The 26,515-nt window shown below is 40.1% G+C and overlaps 1 protein-coding gene across 1 annotated transcript; it reads right to left on the bottom strand.

Moving 5' to 3' along the window:
* Nucleotides 1–1,235: 1,235 nt before the first annotated feature.
* Nucleotides 1,236–26,136, bottom strand: LOC110976000 (transient receptor potential cation channel subfamily M member 5-like). The gene is made up of 26 exons (XM_087139959.1): nucleotides 25,903–26,136; nucleotides 24,465–24,562; nucleotides 23,387–23,521; nucleotides 22,186–22,309; nucleotides 21,030–21,213; nucleotides 20,065–20,276; nucleotides 19,578–19,767; nucleotides 18,633–18,798; nucleotides 17,942–18,126; nucleotides 17,395–17,504; nucleotides 16,701–16,841; nucleotides 16,142–16,195; nucleotides 14,939–15,029; nucleotides 12,910–13,114; nucleotides 11,640–11,865; nucleotides 10,682–10,777; nucleotides 9,632–9,793; nucleotides 8,820–8,987; nucleotides 8,504–8,632; nucleotides 8,155–8,403; nucleotides 7,181–7,355; nucleotides 6,214–6,355; nucleotides 5,138–5,334; nucleotides 4,197–4,320; nucleotides 3,342–3,464; nucleotides 1,236–2,860 (listed from the first exon to the last, which is right to left on the bottom strand). Exons 2-26 carry the CDS (start codon nucleotides 24,488–24,490, stop codon nucleotides 2,665–2,667), a joined length of 3,810 nt encoding a protein of 1,269 aa, XP_086996085.1. The 5' UTR covers nucleotides 24,491–24,562; nucleotides 25,903–26,136; the 3' UTR covers nucleotides 1,236–2,664.
* Nucleotides 26,137–26,515: the final 379 nt, after the last annotated feature.

Genomic DNA, 26,515 nt, shown 5'->3' with positions numbered 1-26,515 from the left:
AGAGCGGGTACACAATAGGGAGACGATGAAGGAATTTTCTGTTTTCCTTTGGGGACCAATTCCAAGTTTCACCACTTCAGCGGAACTCTCTCTCGCGACGAAGAATTGTTGCCTATATCTAGCCACACTGTGGAATGTTTTGCTTAGTGTATTATCATAGGCCAAGGCCTAATCCAGCCTACGGGCCTACGCATAAACACTAATAATGTGTGGACATTTCGTTATTCTCCTGTACCTAAGAAAACTCGGGGCAAATGCTCCTTTCCCCATTAAGATAACTACTTTGATCTGAACTTTTGAGGATAATTTCATGGACTTTTCCTGTTTATTTTGACACAGATAACCCTGACCCTAAAAAACAATGCGCCGAAACTCTTCAGAGGGTCAGTAAAGCAACACCGCGTTCCGGAGTTCGATACGTCCCACATCCCTACATTACATAGATTTCTTTCTCTAGCCCTACATTATGTGGGACAAATATGAGCGGAGATCCAATTTTTTGTCAAGCTGCCGATCCAGAGTGGGGTTTGGGGGTCCCCAAACGCTCATTGCCAAGTTGTCCTACTTTTTATGTTGGAAGACTTTTGATATCGGTTAAAGAAAAAAAAAGATTCAACGCCTTCAACGGCGACAACTACAATTCTCCTTTCACAAGCATGAAATTCCTCGCACAGGCCGACAGAAATCCGGGATCTGCCCCGGTATGCCACACTCCATAATTTTTAATTTTTCTTTGAAACTATTTTCAAATGTCATTTTGATGATTATGGAAGGTCACATGCCGATTGAATCTTGACGAACTCGTCCGTGTATATACAGTAAGTGTTTGTGTCATCAGCAATTTCTAATTTACTGGTTTCCTTTGAGTGTATTGCCTTGACTAAAGGCGTTAAGCTTGTCTAATAATTGTTCAGATTCTGTATCTTGATTGGCAGAGACCTAGTCACGAGGCATTCGCTATTTTTGTCATCTTGATTCTCTGCGACCTAAAGAACCGTAGCAACCAAAGTGTCCACTCGTAGCAACCGAAGACCTGTAAGTTAACGCATGACCACTGGTATATAAAAGGCCTATTATGTACAAATTCATAACGCGCATTGTTCGTATTCCAAGCCATTGAACTACATATCTCTGTAAATTATACCTAATTTGATTAATTGAAAATATTATTTGAACTTCAAAACCCAAGCTTATGCACAAAATTCGGGGCGCAAAGTGTATTTGAGAAAGGAGTGCACGTTTTGCCCCGCACCCAGCTAAGCATTCATCTTCTTGGGTACGAGATTTATTGGTTTACATTTTGTCATATGCTAGAAAAATAATACAGGCATTTCGAACTTAACAGTGTGTGTAAACCATCAACTTGCCTCTACGATAAAACTGTAAAACTCAACCCCAAATTCTAAACTGCTATTTCACAGTGGCCAAAAATTCAACACTCACTACCGTTTGAAGGTACGTTTTTTGCAAAAATATAATACTCTTCCCTTTCATTAAAAGACGTTTAAAATAATACACTTCAAAATAAAAGTCTGTGTATTTTTCTATGTAACAGTAAAACAGTATACGTGTTGACAGTGCATGAAATTTAACTGAAGTTAATGCTTTAACTGCGTAGAAATATTTATCAAAGCAGTGAAGCTTTGAATAGTAATATAGTTTATAGTTTTACTATGACACGATATACTTTAGTGTTTTTGGTTTTCAGTAAAATAGTTTTTGTATCCATTACCCTACGTAGCCTGTATTATCACAAGGTTGTAGATGCAAGGGAAGAGGTTTTTATGATGATTATATTGCCAGGCCTATTTTTGTTTTTGTTGCCTGGTAAAATCACCAAATGAGGGTACGGAGAAACTGCTTTATAGGGTCTGCTCCTTTGACGTCACAGTCGTGTTTTTCCTACAAGCGGCTGCTAAAAAACTATGGCTGGCCGTTGGTACAAAAGTAAAACAATTCACCAAGCGTAATGAATCCCACGCAACTATCAGAACGCAAGATAATAATACACGCACTACTAAATACTAAATGAAAATACAACCCCATTTAAAATCATGGGGACGACCTTCCGTTTTGAACGAAATGGTAGTTAAATCGAAATCCAACCAAAAGGTGATATTTTTGGCAAACTCTGGCCGCCCATAAGAGTTATAGGCAAAATGAGAGTGGTCTACTGAAATAGTCATTTCTGAAATCCTTTTTTACAACAGTATTTAATTTTGTCATCATCTATTTTTCATCACCCATTTTGTATTAATGATCTATTTTCAAGATCCCGGTTAGGCATTTAAATTCCTTTATTTCGCTCTCTTGATTTCATTTCATTCAGCATTCCAACTTCCCCCTTATCAGTTAAATTCTTCATACCTTCTGTATTCTCTGCTCCTCTTGCCTACGCTACTATATATACGTGTATATAGCCACAGAAACTGAACATACGAGTTATGCTCCTTTTCTCCCGATGACAAAACATAATTAAATCAAATCACACACTCCTGGTGAAGTACAAACCGAAGTGGTACATGAATACGGGGGCCAAGTTAACTCTATAGTGGGATGTTTTTCTTGGATGTCTCCTCAAACTTAATGTTAAGTTCGTGGGTGGCCTCAATGCATCAAGGTAAAGAGCCATTTTCGGGACAACCCCCAATCTTTTCCTCTAGTTCAACTTCTTGGCGCTCTACTCTCAAATCTCAGCCCGTCATTTCTCCTGGGTGGACTGCTGGGGGGTACCAAGATCATTCTAGGGCTGGATGCGTGGACTGGATGTTGGATGCTGGATGTTCTACTCCCAATGAAATCCAGTTGAGCATTCATCTCTTGAATTTGGCTGAACGACACACTCAGTGAATCTGGTGATCTGCAAGTATCAAAGGAAATATCACAGATCAGTGATTACACAGCTCTATTAATAATACCTATCATAGAAACAATGTAGGTTTTGAAATTGAGAATATACATAGGCCTAGGTCTGCTTATCCCATGTAGTTTTTCCTACAAATTCAAGGCAATAACCTATAATTAGGTTCTGATATTGATAAAATGCCAGTTTAAAACACACAACCAAAGGTCACACATATCATTATCCAAATACCCAGAAGAAAAATCTTAACATCACAAGTGAAAAGCGGACGGCCGGACGCACTGACGGCCGGCAGACTGGACGCATCGCACTACATGTGCTCGCATTTGCCTCGCAGCTCATCGATACATGATATGGCAGCCCTTCGTTCAGTTACCTCTCCAAATCATGCCACTAGGTCACCACATGTTGAATTGTGTAAATATCAGAATCCTTAAAAGGTATAAATAAAGCAATGCCTGGAATCTCTTTACTGTACCTGGTCCTGTATGGACTGGGATTATTGTAGCTCAAATCCAACTGCTTCAGCAAAGTGTTAAGAGATTCACTGAGACTGTTCCCATCAAAGTACTGGTTCATCTTTGAGGAAATGTCTTCGAGCCTGGGAATAACAAAAAATGGTAGCTTCTGTTTAAAATCAAGTGTTAAATGTGTAAAAGTCAACTTGGAGCACTGAAATTCTTGCCCAATTTTATTTGTTCTCCTTCAGTGATTAAGATATGCTTTATGTGCAGGCTCTCCCGCTTGCTTGCAGGTATGACTGGTCGTCATACAGCAAGAGATTGGTATCCCTTTTGATCTTAAAATCTACATGTATTACCTTGTCCTGTCTGAGCCCGTATGGTACAACCTTTGACATACCTATCTTTAAGGGTTCAATTTGATGTACAGTGCAACGTTCTTGGAGAATGTAAATTTGTCCAAACTGGGTGCTGAGAAATCTTAATGCATTATCAGCCATACAAAGGAGAAAGCTGAGGGCTAGTGGTGGAAAATACTAATGACCGTACATGTATAAGTCTACAACCAAAGTTTCAATGACATCAGTCACTGATGTTCAGCAAAAGATATAAAGTGTGGCTAAAACCCCGTCTTCCAACGATGAGTTGTTATGGGGAAACCTGACACACTCGCATCAATGTGGTTGCGAAAAGTAAAAACATCTACCTTGGAGAAAACAAGAGATATCATCTGTGCAACTTTCCTGGCAGAACCAGGGTTGGTGGAGATGGATGCTGGCTCAAAATATTACTTGAGACGTCACGATACACATAAGGCTATCCCCAATATTACTGATGGAAAGAGCATTTCCTACATTTCCTGTGGAACTTACCGCTTTTCAATATGTTCCAGCTTCATTTTTGTTGCATTAACTGCCTTCTGTTCAGCCAGATAATCTTGGCATTTCCCCTTCTCCCAAGCCACCATCTCTGCAACCTCACGCTTCATTTTTCGCCCTAATAGTCAACAAAGCAGTTTCGTCAGAAGCTAGGGTTGCACTACACCAAATACGCACCCACTTTAGAAAATAGTGCAAAATCGGACCGAAATAGCGCCGTCTGTTGACTCTCGTGAAGAGGTTCACTGGAAATTCAAGATTATGGCCAGAAAATCACTTTCCGTTTCAATTTTATGGGGGGTTAGCCACGAAAATATTTTTTATTGAACGAAAATACCCCCAAATAGCAGGAAAACTAAGCGCTCATTTCTGAATGTAGCCGCCCGCCTCTATCCAAAATAGGCCCGCAATTTAGGGCTTTTTGTGAAAGAGATACCCCGAACTGGAAACTATCAGTCCTAAATTCAGGATTTATAAAAATATTTCCATGATCCCTCCTGATTATGGCTTGTCCTATTGTACAAATCCCGCGGGATCACAAAATATTAATGAGCTCGCACGCAGCAATACAACCATTTCGTGGAACGCACCCCTAGGACACGACAGTCATGCTGTCAGGGAGTAACTAAAAATTTTAAAAAGTTTTTTTGAGGTGACAGAAATGAAACTTTTCCCTAACTAAAAAAATATCACGTGTTCATAACGGTATCATTTTTGGGGTCATGTTTTTGTTTCTGTGCAGGTACTGTGCAGTTTACAATAACTTTAGCGTCATTTTCATATATTTTTATTTTTACCAAATCTACTATTTGTTTTTTGAACGTTTAATTGTAATGTTGCTGTGGCAGCAATTCAGCCTTTCTGTCTGCAAGTGCCCACCTAATGTGAAATAAATAAACCCGTAATAAACAAAGTACTAAGGTTGATTCACTTACTCATGAGATTTGGAACTCTGTACATTTTGTGTTTTGGACAGCATCTGTCCCATACATAACGCACCAGCTGAAACAAGTGAGCGACCACAATGAAGGGTGGAACTACTGCAGGTCGGCGGTAGTATTCTTTGATCAGCTGGTATCGTTGGAACTTCCAGTAAGTGTCAGTGTTCTCCTGGACTGCAGTGAAGGTGTAGCTAAAGTGTGAACCAAAGAGACGATTTTCTGCATGTTCTTGAAACCAAAACCTTAGCTGATAAAACAGGAGGATCTTTATTCCATTTTCATTGGACAACATCAACTCTTTATGCATCCTAGAGAATAAACTGCCACAAAGAAAGCGTCAACGAGCGTCAACAAAGCGTCAACAAGTTATTTAAGCACACTTTTTCCTCTTTCTTTAAATTTACAATATTAATTAGGCTCCTACATATCGTATTCAATGTATCACATCTATCTGAAATGATATTTAATTACTGAAACTTGGGTGACAAAGTCAGGCCTGCTCGTGCAGCCCGACAGACCGCCATCTTGTTTTTGCGCGGACGGTAGAGTAAAGAAAATAGACGGCCTCAATACATCGAGAAAAGTTTTCGTTTTTCTACGAGAATATGGACGCGAATTCAATGTTTCTCTTACACAGTAGCAGGTCATAGAGGCTGTAAAATACGATAAAAACCACTCTTCAATCTTTAGAGGGTATTTTAAAGTTGTTGACGCTCTGTTGACGCTACTTGTATGTGTTGACGCTTGTTGACGCTAAATAGCATGACCGCAAAGAAATCCTGTCATCTTTTGCTTTCAGGGTAGATGCATTATTTGTATTACAGTTACATCTCCTTTAAGATTGTTTATTTGCTTCTCCTCTGGGGGCTAAAACTGCATTCGGGATCTGAGGACACGCGCATGGAGTACGATAACTAATAACTTTCAATTAAAGGTGCGTTTCATATCACAAATGCTTTTTTTTTTAGATAGAAAGACTTTCGAAACCTAATTAACTCGCTGTGGTAATATCTCTGTAATTCCAGCAGTTAACTGAGAGGAAGAACAGGATGGGGGAAATTGACACTTACTTCAGCATAGCAATAAGGAGATTCAACAAGAGGATGTTACTGATGAAAAGGTAGATTGCTAAACTGACAGTGGCGAACCAAGATTGACGGGGGCAGGGTTCCATACCTGCTGCCAACTGCGTTTCATTCACAGCGCATTGGCCTATTTTGTGTCAAAAGAAAAACAGACCAATGGAAAAGGTATTAGGTCCATGGCCACATGCAGGTGTGGTCTTGTGTCTCCGGAAAGAGTGAAGCCCTCCACTAAATTCAATGAAAGAATTTTGTCTGCTTTTTTTGCACAGGTAACGATTGATTATCACCTTCTGTGATTCTCATTAACTCTTCCTGGATGCATTCAAGGGGGCATTGTAAAAGCGACAGTCCATCAAAATCAGTGTTGTCAATTTAAATTTCTGACGTAAAGACAATTGATTGGGGCTTGACCACAGTGGACTTGTTACATTACCACCTTTTCTTTGAATACAAGAAAAATAGAAAAAAAATACAATCGATCAAATAAGGTAAACGTCACGAGTCACATCATCAATACAGGATGTCAGAAAAAAGTACTAGAACCGTATCAATTGTGACATCAGACATGGTTTAAAAAATGACCTCAAAACTTGATGTGGGCAACATTGAATTGTGATTTGACTATATTTGCAGAAAATGACTTGCGACTTGACTTTACTTGAAAAGAAATGGTTTGGTTTCAACACTGGTCCTGTGACATTCTAACTCCAAGGCATCAAGAGGATGCCAAGACACAGCTATCATGAATGTATTCACTTTGCAAGTCCAAGAAATGACCCATTCATTAATATGAGTTTCTTTCTTGCATTAGATTTTCACCAATAAATCGTACCTTTAAAAAATGTTAGTGCCATATACACACAACAGCTTCCATCTATAACAAGCAATCCAGTGATTCTGTCTGATTTTGTCATATTTCTGCCTCTCATTCAATTGCTAAAAGTTCACTTACTTTCAAAACTATCCAGGAAGAGCTCTCCATACAGCTGGAAATAGGATCGATACAAAACCCCTTTAGCAATGCTCTCAGGATGAGCACTGTTTGGATAGAGGATGGCCTGACAGGCTACTCCGTAGGCGATCAGAAAAACCAACAGTATACAGATGAAACTGATCAGGTCAAGCATCTGTGTGATGAAGAAATTCATTTAAATTCTAGAGTAATATTAACTATACATTCCCCCTACCGAGGGAGGCCATGAGCCCCCCGAACATATTTGCAAAATGAGAGAACGGAAATTGTTGGTATATTTCATTTCTCTTCCTTCCAAAAGCATGGAAAATGACCCTAAATGTAGCGTCGGCGCTCAGAAAGAAATGCCATAAAAGCTTATGTAAAAATCCAAATTTTCGGGCCTACCCAAAACATTTTGGCCCTCCCCCAAAGAAATGTGGTTCAGGATCTGCTCTTGCTCACTGGCAAAGAGCAAAGAAGAGATGAGGCTGGTGGGGACCGATCCACCTTTTCAAAGAAATTGGTGACAAGACCCCTGTCAATTAATACCCACGAAGCTGCACGCGCCCAACCAGTCAGTCTAAACAAAAAGGGCGTTGTTGCCGTCTGCTTAAACATGCAAAACATCTCCTGTTCCTGCATGGAGCAGATAGCATTCAACATCTAGCAGGTTGGCGTGTCGTAATAACAAAAATACAATAATGCATATTTAATAAAAGTATTAAATTTATTTAATAAATGTTCTTTGGTCCTTAAAAAACCAACCAATATATGAATAAAAGCATTTAAATCATAACCTAAAGACAGGACAAAAACTTTGTGTCCTTTCTCTATGCTAAAAAGGAACCTTTTGATTTCGCCAGGAATGATGGCAAGCACTGGAAGCTCTTAATATGCCCAAGGCTCATGAATAAACTAAAGCGCACTCTGTAGTTTTTTTCTTTCCTTAATTAACAAGTGGAGCTCCTCACCATCTTTGTGATCATAATGAGTTTGGGACCTAGGTGCTTGCTGGCGGAGCAGACGTGGAGAATCCTGAAATAGAAGACCATCAGGTCTAGAGCCAGAACAACGCGGGCAGCATCAAACGTGGCCGGGTGGAATCGCAGACCAATGCCAACGGCGAACATCACCAGGGAGATCAGATCCACGCAGTTCCAATAGCCCCACAGCCAGGCCCTTACACGGTGCAGGAATGTGTTGCACTCTTCCTGCTGAATCTATGGAGACAAAATATGGCCATTTATAGGAAATTCCTACATCTAATTTTTCATACACAAAGCGTGTTTTGTAACACGGCGGGAATGGGTTAAGATATACCTGTCGTATTTCCTCAGTGAAGATTGAGAAAACCCAGACCATGAGAACTATCTCGAACACTGAGACTTCCTGATTAAAGTTGGCGAGGACGATGTAGCTAAACAGAACCAGAAACAACAACTGGGAAATCTAGAATGGAAAAAGGTTTATAATGATCATGAATTAAGTCAACATATTGCTTCAAACATTGTTATACTTCCATGAACTCATGCCTGAGCAATTCTTTACAACATCACTTCACAGCAGTAAGTCGATTTGAAACACTTTATCCAAATTGAACATAATTTTACAACACATAACAGAGTCACACATTTACCACATTGTAGCTGAAGGATACAACAGGTGCTTGAAAGAAGAATTTCAGCCTGTTTAACTGATCCAGTGTCTGTTCACATCGACTGGTTGGCTGCCTAGTCTTTCTATCAAAATAAAGTTGGAGAAGCTTCACTTTTAGTTTACTTACTCTAAGGGTTAGTAGAGTCAACTATTCTTAAATAATAGTGGTTTCAGTTCTTAAAATTAGGCCTTAATTCATATAACTTTCTCACAAAGGTTTAAGATTGTTCTACAATTGAACTGAGTTGCCTTGTGTATAGTGCAATAACAATTGCTGTGCTATTTTCCATTTCCGGGAATCCACCCCCCTGGCTTTGATCCGTATGGTCTCCATGCATGATGGGCAGTGGCCGATGTACTTGGCTGTGGCCCGAACTTACGCACGAGTCTATGGTAGTGGCTGCGGCCAGTTCTCATAGAGTCGTGTGTAACCTCAAGCTATAGCCAAGTAATCCGGATGCAGCCATAATGTCCCTTGAAGGGGGTGGCCACTCGGTTGTTCTCAAGATCATTGGGTAACATCAATACTGATAAATGCACAAACCAATAGAGTTTTTGCACGGGTGCCAAAGGCACAAAATATAGCAGATAATCTGCCCTGAGTTGAAGTGCAACCTCACCGGCAAAGATGGTGGGAGGTTTTTTTAACTGAGCTCGCACGTGCGCGTCACACATGCAACGAGCAAACATTCCAACAACCATCGGTTGCACAAGAGCGAGTTCCCACCAACGGACTGTCGTTTCCATGTATATGTACAAATATCTTGTCCTGCTTGGCGCAAATACGGTTTAACCAAGCCTTGCTCTTTTCATACACCTATGCATGGGATCTATATTGTACATCCACTGCACCAAACTCTGAGGAAGATCGAAGGTATAAACTTGCGTGATTCCGTCTGCTTGGTCCTTCTTTGCTCCATCCATCTTCGATGCAGCAGGAGGAAACACAGGGTCCTGGCATCAAAACAACATGGGCGTCCCTTTAGACTTAGACAATGGAATTTCTTGGCAAAATTCAGTCCAATCTTAAATCCTCTTTCATGCGTAATCCATGTAAACTATTCACTTTAAAAGACAGGCACTGCAATGGAAAAAAATAAGATTATAATTTGAATCCTGTTTGTGTCAGTCTTGCCTTGAAGTAGGCAAACACTACTGAAAATTTATGAGCAGACAAAAAGTTTTGATTTGCACATATAAAGTGCTGTTTGAAGATTGTGAAAACCGAATGTTTCTCCACTTAGTAGGTTCCCTACAACAAAATCTGGCAACACATGTAATCGATTCTTGAATACTTTTGCAGTAATGCATTACAAAATTCAAATTTTTCAATATCAATATATTCGCAGTCTTTGGTGGCTAGAATAATAGGTGGCACCACGCTCATGCACAGGTGGTGAAAGCATGTTACTTGCCTACATTTGTGTATTTCACCAATACGGTGTTCTGTTTTACCAAATAAATGCATGCGAGTGCCAAGTTCATGCACGTGCACATGAGTATATATGATGTCATCGCAGAAATGGCATTTTCTTGGATCAGTCAAAATCTGATATAGGCCTATTGATTATTCCCCCAATACAAGCAAAAGGCTAAAGAAAGCCCTTGATATCAACAAATCCGAAATTAAGGAAGAAAGAGGCTTACGAAGTAGTAAGTCTAAACTGTGCTTGTGACATTTTACAATTATTCAATTATTATATGCTTGAAAAATAAAAGAAGAAAATCCAGACAAAAATGTCAAAGTGATTAATCGCGATGTACAGCTCGAAGCAATGGGTGTAATATCAACAGTCTAGATTAAAGAGTAACGGAGATTGTTTCAACTGTTGAAAGATATACCTTTTTCTTTTTCAGCTGAACACTCGATGCGTCTTCATGATCAGGAAAAGTGATCAACCACATGGACAGGAAGGGGAGAACAACACACAGGCCGATCTGCGACACAAAGCAATGGAAGCACAGGTCAAAAAGCTTTTATCTGTCCTAAATATCAAACTATATGGCTTTGTACAAAACCAAGAGTTTATAGTATTTAGCATTAATTGGTATGAGTTATTAAACAAATCCTGAAATCTGATAAAAATCGTTTCCACAAATGCACTGAAACAGAACATATCTCCCTACAAGCTCAAAAGCACTCCTTTCATTCCAATATTTTGTCTCAAACTAAGTCTTTAAAAGCTTGTTCTGGATCTTTGTTGCAATGCTTAGTTTGTGAAGTCTTTTCTGAACCTTCAAGTACATCAAACAAACGTGCCAGAGTCAAGGTTTCTTCACTCTATATAGTGCTTCGAGTGAGTAGGATTACAAGTGTTTAGAAGTAGCTTGACCGACATAGGTATGTAAAAAACTTCCAGCAACTAAGTACTCAGATTACTACCTATCTTACAGAGAAATCCAACCGTTATTAAGACCATGCATGCTATTTTCTGTTGTTTTTTCTAGGAAAAATGTAAATCCTCGTTTATTTCAGTTTTTGTGTTCGAGGTGAAAAAAATATTTGATGCCCTGTCTGATCCCGGATATCTTACGCGGCTGCAAAGAAAACCCATACACTACTGGAAATTACAAACAGGCTAAAATCTTCAAAATACAGAAGTGCAATATAAAGGCACCAAAAAGCTTTAAAAAGTATGTTTTTTATTATGGTCCTCTAATATTCAAACATAAATCAGTTTCTGTACATAACATTAACACCATATAACAGTAGGACACACTACCCTGGAAAGACTTAAACACTCGTAACAGACAGTATATATTCAACCCTGAAAACGGACAGGAAGTTAGAAAGTCTAACCTTCAACACGTGTGTCATGACAAACATCCGTCCCATCCAGAGCTCGCTCAGCAGATTCTGTACGGCAACATGCGATATGAAGCGTTTACTCTTCGCTGAAGCAGCAATATCCAGACAGGTGACACCGCCCCACTCCGGCATGATGCGCACTAGGAGGCTCGATGTTCGACGCCTGTCTGCGGCATAACACATGTTAAGGATGTCGACGGCCGTCTCCTCAAAGTCCCTGAAAATTGGAAAGATTCATATCTTTTTAGATGATTTTTGCAGGATATCAACATTTGCTTGAAATCCCCTAACGTTTGTACTGTAAAATTATCGGGACCTTCCAAAATTTGCATGTTTAAATTTCAACTGGTTTCTTTTTCCCTTTACGTTTGACACTGTGGATAGAAAAATGCTTGACCAGCTTGATTCAGTTGCGGAAAGAGTGAAGGGACACTGGTTAAAGCCGCACTATGGGGAGGATCGCGCTTATGATGGACTAGACTAAAGTAATGGATCCATTACCGTTCTGTTACGCAAGTTAGTATCACATATACATGTACCGTGTTTATTCAAAGTCACTGAATCTCAGTCATCAAGTGCTAACAGTGTGCAGGTGGATAACTAAACCAGTGCCCCTTGCGCATCGTATGCACCCTTTGATTGTGAAATCGGCGTGGGCGCATACACCATTGTGGGTTAACTTTCATTTAAAAATATCTCAGACAGTCTCCCTATTCAACAACGTGCAACTTGACCGTGTATTAACATCTCATAATGCCCGCTAAGAAATGATAATGCTTGCTACTTAAATTACGCGCTAGCACCTGGATACGAGCATGGAGCTACATGTATACATAAGACGCTGTATGGATACGAGACACTTTAATCGATTCTGATTGGTCAAGAGTATGTGTGTGCGCGACTCACCACGCGCGCCCCAAGTCCATATAAGGAGATTCTTTTGGACAACTTGCACAAGGAATATACCATATAATGGACGGGGGTGTTCGGAAAATTGAAAGTAAAATTCTACAACACAATCGTAGGAAATCTGTTATATATTGACTTCCTTGACTTTCGGACGAAAAAGGTATTTATGAATGGTAATAAATATGTGCTACAACTCGGACACTAGTCGCGTCCATTCTTCTGAGCCAGTCTTAAATGTCAGCCAAGCACAATTATTCCCGTATTAAAATCTCCTATGCTCAGCAGGGGACTGCTCTGGTGTTTGTCCGATGCATCTACCACAGCTGTTGCAGTGTTGGCCACATTGATATACCTGGAATGTTGACGTATTTCTGCTGCTCTCTGGGCATCGACCACTTGCTGATGCTCAGACAATGCCTTCAGAAGTTTGTTTGCCACAAGAACACCTCCTACGGAGGGCTTGCCAAGCTTCCAAAACACCATAGCCATGGGAATACGATCCTGGAGAACTGACCACACAAACAGCTCTTTCAGTGGATCCTTAAAAGTGTTCTTCCCTGCATGAATAGACAAATTATAAGATACCTTTGAAACCACTGCGCAAGATGCTTGAAGCCTGTTGTAGAAAAATTCAGGTCATGAAAATTTTGAGTGTCACTATTGACAATTTATATTGCGTGTGTGAGTCTTTCCAGAACATGTGGATGTGTGCTCAATTGTAGGATGGAAATCGTTGACGGTGTGGATGGATTGGCGTAAGTCGCTCGCTGCAAGTTTTGACGGATGCGCTGTATGAAACCAATAAAGGCATTATTGTTCAGTTGGATGGATTAATTAATAAACCACTTGCGCCCTCTAAGTCATTTGACCTATAGTGGGTATCCCTCCCATAACAAAGTGAGCTTTAAGTGTTGTTTACACCAAAAATGAGCCTATGCGGCGTTACAGAATTTTCGCACCCTTGTGTATGTTCCACGGAAGATTTTCTTTCATGTTTTGGTCTTGCTAGTTTTAAACAGTTTCCTATTATTAGTGTTTAATTGTAAAATCGATGTTTTCATCATTGTTTTACTTCAATTTCAAACAGACTTTTCGCATAATATGTCTTGCATTTTATATTTGTAAATAATTTAACTCCCAACCATCCGTTTGCATGGCCTACTTTCTTTTATCCAACTGCCCTGTAGGTTTAGTCATTCTCTTTTCTGTTCATGCTTATGTCATTTGTTTTTAGTCTTATACATGTTCGCTATGTCATCATGTCATTTGTCTTGTGATTGTTGTAAGTTTGATCCAGGGGAGATCCTAACTGCAGCTGCCTGGCTCCTTTAGTTGCCTCATGCTTGCAGAAAGGCTAACAAGCTAGCACCCTCTATAAATAAACATTACCTAATGATTTGTGTTTGCGCATCTTCTGCTGGTCTCGCACTATATTTCAATCATTTGCATTACAATACTTACGTCATATAGATTGTAGTTTCTTCCTAAGGATTGAGTCCAGAAAAAGACCTGTTGGGCTGAGTCACCCATGTTGAATTTATAATTATATATAAGTCACGTGACCCATAGTGGGTAAACATCAATAAGCATAGTGTCCTCCCAAAGCAAAGTGTATCAAGAGTGTCAATAAAGCCGACAGCCGACACAGTACTCAGACTACAGATGTGCTGAGTACTATACATATATACTTAAGGTGGTTTGTGGTTCAATTAATAATGCACGTTGTCGCAGCCATACGGCTGTCATAAAACTGGCAGAAGTGGTAGGAAGTCATTTTTGCAAGTCGCCAAGTCAAATCACAAGTCAATTTTGCAAGTTTAAGCCAAGTTACAAATCATTTGGTTCAGTCACAAGTCACTCACAAGTCATTTGATCACTGGTCAAGTTGCGTCATCTACTTCAAGTAAAGTCACAGGTCAAAAATAGCGACTTGAGTCCAAGTCAAGTGACTCGGGTCTACAACTGTGTAAAATGGCATTACAAATAAATCATATAATACACTTCAAAACGTAAAACGGGGAAATTGCTAAAAATTAATTTAAAAAACACGAAATCGGTACATACACACACAATATAACAAAACGAGGCAAAACGGGAGGATCTATGTATAAACTGGAGGCGTGCAAGTAGCTGGTGACCAGGAGCAGAATTATTCTGGGGGTAACTTGGTAATTTTGCTATAGTAGGCCTATTATCTCTAACAGTCCTCAATCCTTCACCTGTTGGAGGACTGAAGACTGTTAGGGTTATAACAGAAAACAATGTTGGGATTATGCAGTAGAATGCCTTTCACATCACCCCTGACACCTGTTACATAGCAGCTTCAAAGAAAGTCCAAATCTACTTTCAGGCTGACAGTAGGATTCAGAAAGCTCCCCAACCTGTCTTAGGTTTTAGATCCGCGTCATAGGTGTCGCACATCAACTCTTTCAGGAGACTCTCGATGCCAGCAAGATAATCCTCAGGGGAAGCCTTTACAAAAATAAGCACACAAGAATAAAATTTAATCGCAGGTAGACTAGCTCCAGACTGGGGCCAAGTCATCCTAGACTACCTCCAGGCTCGGTATCCTTGGCCTCACGACGGCCCACCCAAAAGTAGAGACTTCGCGAAAGCGCCTTCATGGTCCCCATTTTGCCCATTCGACTTCACTCACGTCATCTCGTCTTTAGTTATTAGTGGGGGTGATTTTCAGTATGTTTCTGTCGGTGAAAGGTTGGTTGCTATTTTGGTCATCTCAACACGGTCATTCGTTCACTACATCGATTAATTCTCGATTGATAAACACAGTTGGGATCTGTTTAGTCTGGGAACCGTACAGCGTTATAGCCGACTTCAGTATGTCGTCACTCGCGCATATAAACGCACTGGCTTTCGTGACGATCAGCATCAAAACGCCCCCAGCCGGTCCTACTCTGCAGACAACAGCCGGTGCACATCCAGTCCCACGTAACCGGTCTGTATTTGGTTGACAAGTCACGTGGGACTGGTACGTTTATTGGATGTCACCAAGTATCTCAAAAGTCTCCAACAATTGATTATTAAATCTCCATGGTTATCATAAACAACCCTTGACGGAAACTTAGGTGATACGGATCTGTGGAAAGTGCCCATGCACTTTGTCTCCTTTCCAACCCTTCAAATAATTTTGGGTTTGTTCGTTTTCTCTGTTGATTCATTTTTGTGCAAGTAAATGCCAATAAGCCATAACTGCATCCTTCCAAAAATATTTTCAATGAGCAAACCTTGGGCCCACAAGGTGAACAGAAAAACATATAAAATGAACAGTGTTCTCCCTGACATACCTACATGCACAGCAACAGTGCCCTCACATTGTCCGGAAATGCACGGACCATCAAAATGTCGTAAAAAGTGAAATCTTCAATACACTTAACCCAAAATGGATATCACGTTGATTACGCACACCGAAGAGGGTTATGGAATAGCAAAAAAAAAAAAATAGCAGAAGGCCAAAATAAGTTAACGACATCATGCCTTGACACCTGTCTCTGTACTCCGCACATGGCATATTTATCGCTTTTGTCCGATGACGTTATCCTGAACAAATTAAATTTCATTCTTACCGTCTTCTCTGTGTACCGCTCCAGAATGGTGAGGACCACAGTGTTATCTCCTGCCTGCAGTTAACAAACACAAGAATATATTCCCTCATATCGGTTACATTATACGTGTATATTATCCACTTATGACCCGCCTTTTCCATGGTGCAATGCAAAATGTAATAAATAATGCACTAATTTCCAGGACATGCACTGAGTATAGTCCTGTAGTCAGCAAATTTGAGTTTCTCCATCTTCCCCACCATAATCACAATGATCAGAATCCGAATACTTACCGCCATTTTCCACCCCCGTCGATCCGAATCCCAAATCACAAGTGCGTTAGTATTGTTCTTTTGATCTAGCATATTGAGCATGTAGGTTTCCACCAATTCAACAATGTAATGCAATAACGTGCGTTCAAGACTTGATTTCCAGAAACAACTGCAAATGCGCAGAGTGCAAAGACAACCATAAAACGTTGCAGCACAGGAGCAGGTAATCATAAACATCCTACCAGCTACGCGTAAAAGTGTTCTGATTCGATGTGGTACATCGGGCGCAATTATGATATCATACTTACCTTGTTATACAGTTCCTTCAATCTGGCGAATGTCAGGAACTCTTTCATGTTGATTCTGCCAGCTGTGATGAACAGCTTGACAAAATCAGGCTGGTCATTGACAAGAGTGTAGTGGAGTAATTCCTCCATAAGGTCCGTTTGCTATCAACCGAAACAAAATTGGTCAGCTTACATGTTTAGGATGCTTCCCTGTCAAGCAAGTACATATAGGCCTATGCTTTGATGAATCTTTCTGTTCAAACTTCACATGAATACGTGTATATTGGTTTTTTTTACGAATTCAAAAGATAAAATCCTCATTTAATGCTAAATTTGTAGGATCAAAAACATAAGATTTTACAATGCTTTGAACAAGTCCAAACGGTCATCCGCGGAAAGGATTTTTCTAATATTTCAGAAATCAAATTCCACGTCCCACAGTGTGCGCAACTAAATTTTATAGTGAAGCTTCATGGATGCACTAACGCATCTGTCAGACTTATATTCGAGCTTAGTTCTAATGCTTTTGTTACATAGACTAATCGAGACAAAGGGGATACCATACCCATGCCCATGCTTTTGGCAAGTCACGAGTATAACATCCTATTGGCCAAAGAGGCATGTAACATGTGCGTAGCACCAGTACAATGGTGCAATTGGAGTCATGGGTTTGCAATTCTGTTTGCTGATTTACATAATAGATTTTGACACTTACCTTCCATATCGGGTTGGTCTTTTCGAACTTGGACTTGGCTAGGTCCAAAAGATTCCACAGAACAGCGAGACGCATTAACTGGCTTGACTGGTGTTCTACGTGCTGTTCAGCTGCAGCGATTGAAATTTGCAAATGATGTGAGACAGAAAGGCAGCTTTGGGTTTGCTTTTTTGTGAGGTTTAAGTATTGATGTGAACTGTAACGGTTACAATAGCACAGCCAATGACCTTTGAGACTGCTTTAACACATCCATCTTTCAATATGTGTGGAAATTTTGTTCCCCCAAGAGAGTGGCCTATAATGAGCTCTCCTTGATCTGTTCTAGCTATCTAGTCAGTATATATTAATTAAGAGGTTAGTTTTATTGGCTCGTTAAGTTGTAACTTAATGATATTGTAATCCAATCACTATAACCTGTAAAAATCTAATCTGAGTTTTCTAAATTGAAACAAATACCGGTTAAGGACCCCATAAGTAAAGCAAACAAAAAGACGACAAAAAACAACAAACCTTCAGTTAAATTAAGAAAGCTTTGAACAAATTTTACCTTTCATTAATGCACGGAGTATTGCACTATTCAGGCACTGTGACACAGATTCAATGTTGATGAGATGACGATGGTTATAGATGGTGCGCTGAATCTTAACCTTGATGTCAATAACTTCCTCCATGGTTCGCAGCTTCAACTTCTCCTTCAAAAGTTTTTTAACGCCATTATGGAAGTTCTCACCCCTGTTAAATTACCAGATTGAGTGGACAAAAACACTATCATCAATAAGTTTGAGTGATATTAGCAGTGCAGCAAAGGCCATTTTTGATCAGGGAGGGATAGATAAGGAGAAAACAGTACCCATTCCACAATTAAAGGTGGACATGGATTTTTTTACCTGCTCTACGGCCATGGGTGAGTGCCGTAGTGTGACAACATGAAAGTGTTTGACGCAGGTGACACATGAGATCCATGTGAGGTTAAAAAGGGACCGGGAGAGTCTAAAAAAATTGGAGGGGGGTTGATACTCCCTTTGAGTCTCAATGTTATCTGGTATGAATACAGGCGATTCACAATAGCGCGTCTCCAAGAATTTGCAGGGCGTTGACCAATCACGGTGCGTGAAATTCTGTTGACCCTTTCCAAACGCGCATTGGGTCGACAGATTTCGCTCTATTGTGTAATGCCCGTGATAATAATGCTGAATTGATGTCTGTTAAGCTACCAAGGGAAAGAAATGTCGACTCACGGAGCGTAGCGCTGATCATCCATCTGTATAACATCAACAAGTACTTCAGCTGCTCCTTTGGACTCGGGAAAGACAATGATTGGAATGTTGTTCCTCACAGCATCCAAAAGTGTCTCAAAAACTGTGGCATTCCCACCGAAGAGAAGATAGACGGTAGGAGTTCGGGCTGGGACATCGAGAATGTAAAAAAATCAAATATGAGGTCACACAAGTAGTACAGAGGTCACCGCGTTAACTGTAATGGTTTGTGGTTTATTTAATTATTTAAATGTGTAAGTGCAACACACTCCCTGAACCACTGTTTAAGTCTGCAATCACAGATGCTGCTATATCTCCAATAGTCGTGGATGCAGAAAAAGTTGCATGCACACTATGTGTGTACACGAGACTCCCAGCCTGTTTGAAAGTTATACTCTTTGTTACTATTGCAAGCCGAACTCTTGCTGTTTGTTTGAATATACTTATGCTAAGAAATGAGTGACATGCTTGTGAATGCATGTAGCCTGTGAAAAGTGTAAATGTGACGATGTGCCATCCATCACACAAATTCATGCCCAATCTCCTCGTAATTTTTAGGGATAGTCGAAGCTAGGATGCGGAATAGGTCTATCCAGTTATCTTTGTATACCTTCACTGAATAAACAAAGAAAAGATGAAGGACAAAGGAAACAAGTCAACAACATGTGCAAATTGTTTTGTAGATAATCGGCAAAAGGGTAGTCATTGCTAGAAAATAAAGCACCCGTTCTCATTTGTACTCGGATGGAGCCCATGAGGTAAGTGGACCGTGCACTAATTTCTACAACAACGGAATTGGTAGAATTAAGCACTATAAACCAACAGCCGGGGATCTGTATATGTGAAGTACAGACTAAATAAAGGGGATGCCACAACTATCTATACTTTTTATCTTTGAAAATAATTACATCTGTGACCCTCGCTTACAATGGCTGTCTGTGGTTCCCTCTATCTTCCACGACTTTATCTTATTGACCAGTTGACTCCTCAACTTCCCCTCGGTACCCTTGCCTTGCTCCTTGTCGCCCACCAAGATGAAATGAGTATGGTTTGGATCCAGTCTGTTGCCACTTTGGTCATCTGTGACAGTATAGTCCAGCTCAATTACTGGCATACACTAGATAAAAGTCAGATTGGAAATACAACTAGCAATGATGCTCATTGACAGGCTTAAGGTAGAAACATCTTGATGTTAGTGGTAATTGTCCTAATACATCTATTATTGTACTTTCATTTGCCCAAAAATCAAACTTCTGGTACAAATTATGCTTTAAGCACCTGAGTGTTAAAGCTTGTGAGTTAAGCTGCCTAAAGCTTTCAGACGATTAATAACGAGTGCAGAGTTTTCATAAATATATGTCAGGTGCATGTGAAGAGCAAAATACCCACGACAATATTTTCCCTTTTTGTTTACCTTCTGCGTCACATGCTTTCTGCGTTGCCTCAGTTTGATTGGGTTGTCAGGACGAAATTCCTCTTTGTGCTGTAGGATACCGAGGGGTGCTACACCTATTGCCACCAGATTCTTTCGCATGCTCAAAGCATGACCAGCGGCGTGCTCTGTCAGAGCCTCGCCAATGCTCTTCATTAGTCCACACTGGAGTCCACTCGTCAATAACCAAACATCTAGTTCAGGCAAACAAGAGACTCAATGCAAGGGCTGCTGCCTTCAAAAGTGTCGGGGGAAAACAAAAAGAAATGTGGCCTCCTCTTCCCCCAAGAAATTTTGTTCTGAAATCTTTGTACTGTGGAGTGAAAAGGTCGGGATGCTTTTTGGTTCATTGTAGTGTAGGTAGGGACAACTGATTGTTTTGGTAGGGAAATGTTTTCAAAATTATGAGAAAAGATGGAGCAGTCTATTTTTATCTAAACATTACCAGCAAACTAGTGTGTCCCTCCAAATCAACCTTCATGCTGGTTTAATTTATGACGAAGATGTTTCATAGTATTAACTTGGTACCCTTATACTATCCATTCAGGTATAGAGGCTGGGACGAAATAATTAGACCACACTTTAAGATGGTAAATGCGCATCAGCTGCATCATGCATAATTTGCAACAAATTGGATTAAAAAAAACTTCATTCCTTAAAGACAAAGAAAGGTCATAAGTGTATTATATATTGTTACGAGCTGTGATTTTGAAGTATAATTAGGATAAAAGGCATTTGAAATTAGATATAAATACCTCATAGTATGGTACTTGTAATTGACAGTCACAGAGCATTATATAAAAAAATAGCCGAAAGCAGGCACAAAGTGGAAAATACCTACTGCCAGATGTGCTCACCCTTCCTTACCTTTTGGTTTGATTATATTGCATTTTGGCTTGGTGGTCCTAGGCTTTGGTTTTTTTACTTTTTGGTTTGAATACACTTACCATTACTGAGGACTGTCTTGACAAGACCTTTACAGATTTCTTGCTCCTTGTCGTACATCATTACTGCATCCTCACCCCCGAGGATGCAGATGAGCAGCTTCGGCAATTTCAAGGCCCATTTCAATTTATCAGTAAGGGTGTCCAGGATGTCATTGCTACTCCCTGAAGAGCTGGTCATCACACACTGGACAGACGAGAAAGTTGTACCAATTAACCAGGTAGATTTCCCTTGTGTTCGTATGAGCCATGCTACCACGAGCCAACTGCTCCTGTTTATAGTTGCTTACAGGTTTGAAAAAATAATAATGACTCCAAGCCTAGGTCCAGCTAATGAGCAATCATGCGCTGTGGGGTGAGGCTACATTTGGGGGCTTTGATTTAGAAGTGAAAAGGCAAATTTTCCAAAACCTTTTTTTTGGCACGTGTGACGTCTGCAACCGTGTGATGACAGTATCAGATGTCAATGAGACATCCAAAACACCGCGTGTTCGACTCCGGTATATTAAAGTCTATCTTAGTGACTTCCCTGCTGAGTCGTCTCTTCTCAGTGAACGATGATTCCACACACTTTCAATTCGTTTAAACAGGTATTACGTCGCTGACATACCTATGCAACGTAGCTTCCTGCAATTCGTCTGTTTCTACTTTTCTTTTTTTACCCCACGAAGTATAAATGTATCATGTCATTCCATGTGTCCCCAACAAAGCCTTTTCATGTTTATTCCGTTTAACTTATTCTCACTGTACCATTTTTTTTCATACATGCGCACACGTACCAATCCCGCTGCAATCTACCACTCTACAGCAAACCCGACACAACTGTGCCCGTCTTACCTCAATTTAAAGGCTAATTACCTGTCTTGTTTCCATATCTCTCGAAGAATTTCGTCCTTCCCTATTCCCTGACTACCCCACCCCCACCCTTTCATCTCTGTTGTCTCGCTATGCTGTTGGTTCATTGTACAAAGCATTTGTATTAAGTACATCGTTTCTGTTCAGTGAATTAATTAGTTACACATTTATTGCTATATATTTGATATGTATTGAGAAAACACCTACTTAATATTTCTTACCATTTTAACAATTTAGCATGATAAAATGAATGACGAGAATTGAAAATAAATTGCTCTGTGAAATAGTGCAAAAGATGTTTTACCTTTCTATATTTGACGTCTACATTTCCTTCCAAACCATCAAATTTGATGACACAAGGAGAGCTTTCCTTGGCAGACTCTCCTTCTGCATCGCTGGATGTCCTATTCATTTCAATATCACTTTGACTGCATGCAAATATCAATGTTCATGTTGAAAACACCAGTTTATCCTTTTAAGACATATGCCATGTACGGTATCTTATGGTTTCGTGCTTTTACTGTGGAAAAGACTACCGGTTCCGTTCAGAAATATTTATTAGTGACGGACTTTTAACTCACAGGTCAAAACATGCCTTTTTAGAAGATCGTGATTTTAACTTTTGGTACTTAAAATTAACTGGTTTTTGTTCAGCACTTAGAGATAAATGTAAAGCTCTGCGTTAAGAATGAATTCTTCTTATTGTTTAGTCAATGTCCTATCAATCTTTTTCCATTATCAACATTATATCTTTTTAATTGGTTTCATTTGTTTCAATTAATCATGGAACCCGTCCTAAAAAAACGATGAGAAATCTTGAAAAGAGTTCTTCACACTCATTAACTTGGGCGGGTCTATCCAATTCCTCATAACCTTACTGGATCTATCCCTGGTTGGTTTTTTAAAGAGCACAAAACTGGTTTAATTGAACAGAATACTTGCATGCAATAATTATTCACAAATGAAGCATTAAATTAAATTTACGATAATTTTGTAATAAAAGTTGAGGTTAAAGGTTTTCAATAGACTGGCCTTTTCAGCTGGTGTGTGGGACAAACCTTGAGCTTTTAAAGGTCAGATATTAAGCCAGTGTTGCATTTCAAAACAAAAAATTAAAGGGCCTTCAGCTTTAGAGTGCAACTGACCCACAAAGGACTTCCACCCAGAAAGTAATCTGCTATCAATGTAAAGGTTTCACAATGAGCCAACGGTGGGTCACCTTCTTTGCAACTTGGCTGGATGGGCTGATGGGCAAATTGGTTAAGGGTACCAGTGTGACAGCTACGTTGAACAAAATAGTGAAGAGTGATAAACTAGTGAGCCAGTCCGCTATTTCAAAAAGGGGCCCATAAGCTTATTCGGAAACAAAGCATGCATGGGAGTCAACGTATGGCCACGCTGATAGGACAGACTCGCACATGCGTATTGTTGTTCCCAATTGACTGCGGACGCAGTTCATTTTGGGCATGCGCTGTTGGGTTATCAAACTGGCTCATTAAGCCTACCGGACAGGACTCTTTGGCGGACTTGCATTCTGAAGTAGCCTACTTGGTATGGCACTGATGAAATCATTAATTTGATGGAGCGTCGGTATTCCTGGCCTGTCTGGATCGTCCCGTCCATCATTAATTATACGTTCTCTAAAAGGAAAATGATGAATGAAATCATGTAGACTTTATATAGCACTTAAATATCACAAGTGTAACAATCACAATATCTAGTGTCAATGAAGGCAACAAGTAAACAAAAAACAAGCAGTAAATAAAACGGAGTTATCAATGGTCCTCAAATGCTATATTCATACGTTTCAGCAATCAAAAGAAGAAGACAGTGCTTACATGAACGTTGGAAATGCTAGATAGTAGGAACTACCATACTAGATGTCAGCATGAAATATTACAGCTTCCAGTGTGGTGATGTCACAAATTCTAATGTCAGACTCATCGGACAAGTCTCGTCATCATCGCATGTATTGTGTTTGTCCCGTAGGCACTCCGCCCATTTCAGTAATTTTGTCGGATACAGAAAAATGCTTCTGTTTTTGAGTTAAATTAATTCACTGATGCGATTCCGGTATACCCAAGATGTACATGGCCATTTACTCTTACACTTGGAAACTGGAGTGTTGCCCATGCTGTTTATCAGATCACAAGTTATATGAACTTGGAATCTTGTTTACTTCTACTACAGGTATTTATAACATTCCCCTTTTTAACCATTGCTTTCCATTTTTCTTTCTGATGAACGGCATATACTGACATCACAAATATGCCGCGGTATGCTTTTTCTAGCATTCCACCAATCATTTCCACCAAGTTTCATAAGAGGGATGGAATCACTCCCCCCCCCGGTATGCATATGCAGAGCATCTTGGTACCAAGACTGATTCAAGAGCCACATTTCAAATTGATATGCTGTACTCTCTCGAAGAACAGCTGCAGAGGATTGTTGTGAGGAAAAAAATATAAACAGAGAACTTTTGCTGAATCAATAAGTGATTTGGTTGAGCTGAATCACAGTAACAGATTAATTAAAAACTGAAATTGCCCGCAATAAAAATTAAAGTACTGAAACGCCACTTACGGTAATGACTGTGTGCGTCGAGACATTTTAACGGTACAGAATCAACCACTGATTCCTCACCATTCGAATGAGTCGCATGTGGGGAAACGGAAGAAAACCTGTTGAGGAGAGAAAAGGCCAGATAGCAAAAGTCAAGTACTAAAACTCCAGGATAAAGTAAATGTTTCTGCCTCACTCTGTGGCTTTATATTGATCATTGCCACCTACATGTGTTTGGCCTTGCCCTGAAACAAACAATAAAATACAAGGTCTGTGATTTGGTGAAATTAAAAAAAAAGATTACTCAGCTGACCGAGCACCATTCATAAGATGACAAAGGTTAGTTCGTACTGCGCAGGCGCTACTGCGTTGTGGCATTTACAGTACACCAAAGCCACAGGCCACAGCAAGATGGTATGAAACAACAACCTGAGCATGAAAAGCTGACAGAACAAATCCTAACATGTGATGATATATTGGCTCACAGCCTCGGAGTAGGGCTCCTCCACGTAGATGGGTAAATGGTCCGTGATACAAGTGATGAAGGCTGCATAGGATTCTCTTTCATATTTCATATAAAATCATGAAACAGCGTGATATGCGGCCTTCAGTTAGATAGTAACACTCTCACGTGTACATGCAGAACAAACAGTGCAAATATTAACCCTAACCCTCCTCAATCCTTCACCTGTTGGAGGACTGGGGACTGTTAGGGTTAATCCTAAATTACATCTCACCCAAAATACCTGTCTATACAGTTTGCTGAGGTACATTCCCTCGTTTCATTTACCGATTTGGGAAGAACACACAAATGTGAAAACAAATATTAATACTACCGAAAAAATACTTTGCTTTACACTTGGCAAGGTACATGTCCAAACCATGATACACTCTAGACTATTCTTATCCAAATCATCTCCCCCCTCAGATGTCTGAAAAGAATTCCTCAGATTCTGTCAAACAAGGACCAACAGGGGGGGGGGCGCTACCCGTCCCATATCTTGCTTCAAATGCTTTGCATGACGTAGAGGAATTAGATTTCCCCGTTTAATACAGAGCTTCAAATTTACATTTTGTTATTTACAGCTAGTGCGTAATGCTTCATAGTTATCCCTGTCTGCTTATTTACACTTTACCTGCACTTGCGAATATCCACACAAAATTACTACAGCAACATGGGACCAACCATTCCAAAACCAGGGTGAAGTATAGGTAAACGTCATATCGCTGAAGTAGGCCTAGTGGAACTCAGTATGACTGTTCAGTCATGTTCCTAGAAGTTCTTCTGTCATTGCCCGTTATTACTTCAGCTTTCTCAAGACAGAATGTAGACGTTGCATTACTCTGAAGTGTAAAAAAAGTCGGGGAGACTCAGAGGAATTGCCAAACATCATACATCAGCCTGATTTCGGAATGGTGGGTCGCATATTTCTACACAAACTGAGAGACTAACACCTACCTGCTGATGTCAAGCCACTATGTGATGGGCTCGATCTAACCAGGAGCTTTTTTACTTAGAATTCCCTTCACAGTTTCGTGATCACAAAATGAAATTGAAGCTTTCATTGATCTGTTCCTTTCAATATTATGCGCTCCTGCTACTTTCACCTGAATACAAGGGAATTCTTTAGGCAATTTCGTTGACACCCGGATACAAAACCGTTGACAGCAGAATCACGGATAATGGAACTATTGACATTGTCAATACGAAGGAATTAACAATGTGGCCCGGCAATTCATTGCAACCCGGCTACACGAATCGTTGACAACAGAATCACGGATAATAGAACTATTGGCATCCTGTGGAAGTCCTTGTCGGGGAAGTCTGGGAAAAGCCCTGACACCTACATTTCCCACCGACAAAGATTAGATAGGTTTCCGCCACCGTATAGTTTATAAGGAATTGAACTGCCTTTATTGTCCCTTTTATTTCAACAGATTCTCAGGCCTGAAAAAAGAACAGCCTTTCTATTCACATGACATTTCTGTTAGATGTAAATGACTGCATGCATTTGAAAGCGAACTGTAATATATAGGTTCAACCAAAGTAATCCAAACTTTACATGCCTGCC

The sequence above is a fragment of the Acanthaster planci genome, linkage group LG08 (genome assembly GCF_054643075.1).
Source record: "Acanthaster planci isolate LZ-2023a linkage group LG08, COTS_SCS, whole genome shotgun sequence".
Taxonomy (NCBI): Eukaryota; Metazoa; Echinodermata; class Asteroidea; order Valvatida; family Acanthasteridae; genus Acanthaster; species Acanthaster planci.
This window is presented reverse-complemented; position numbering and strand designations above follow the sequence as displayed.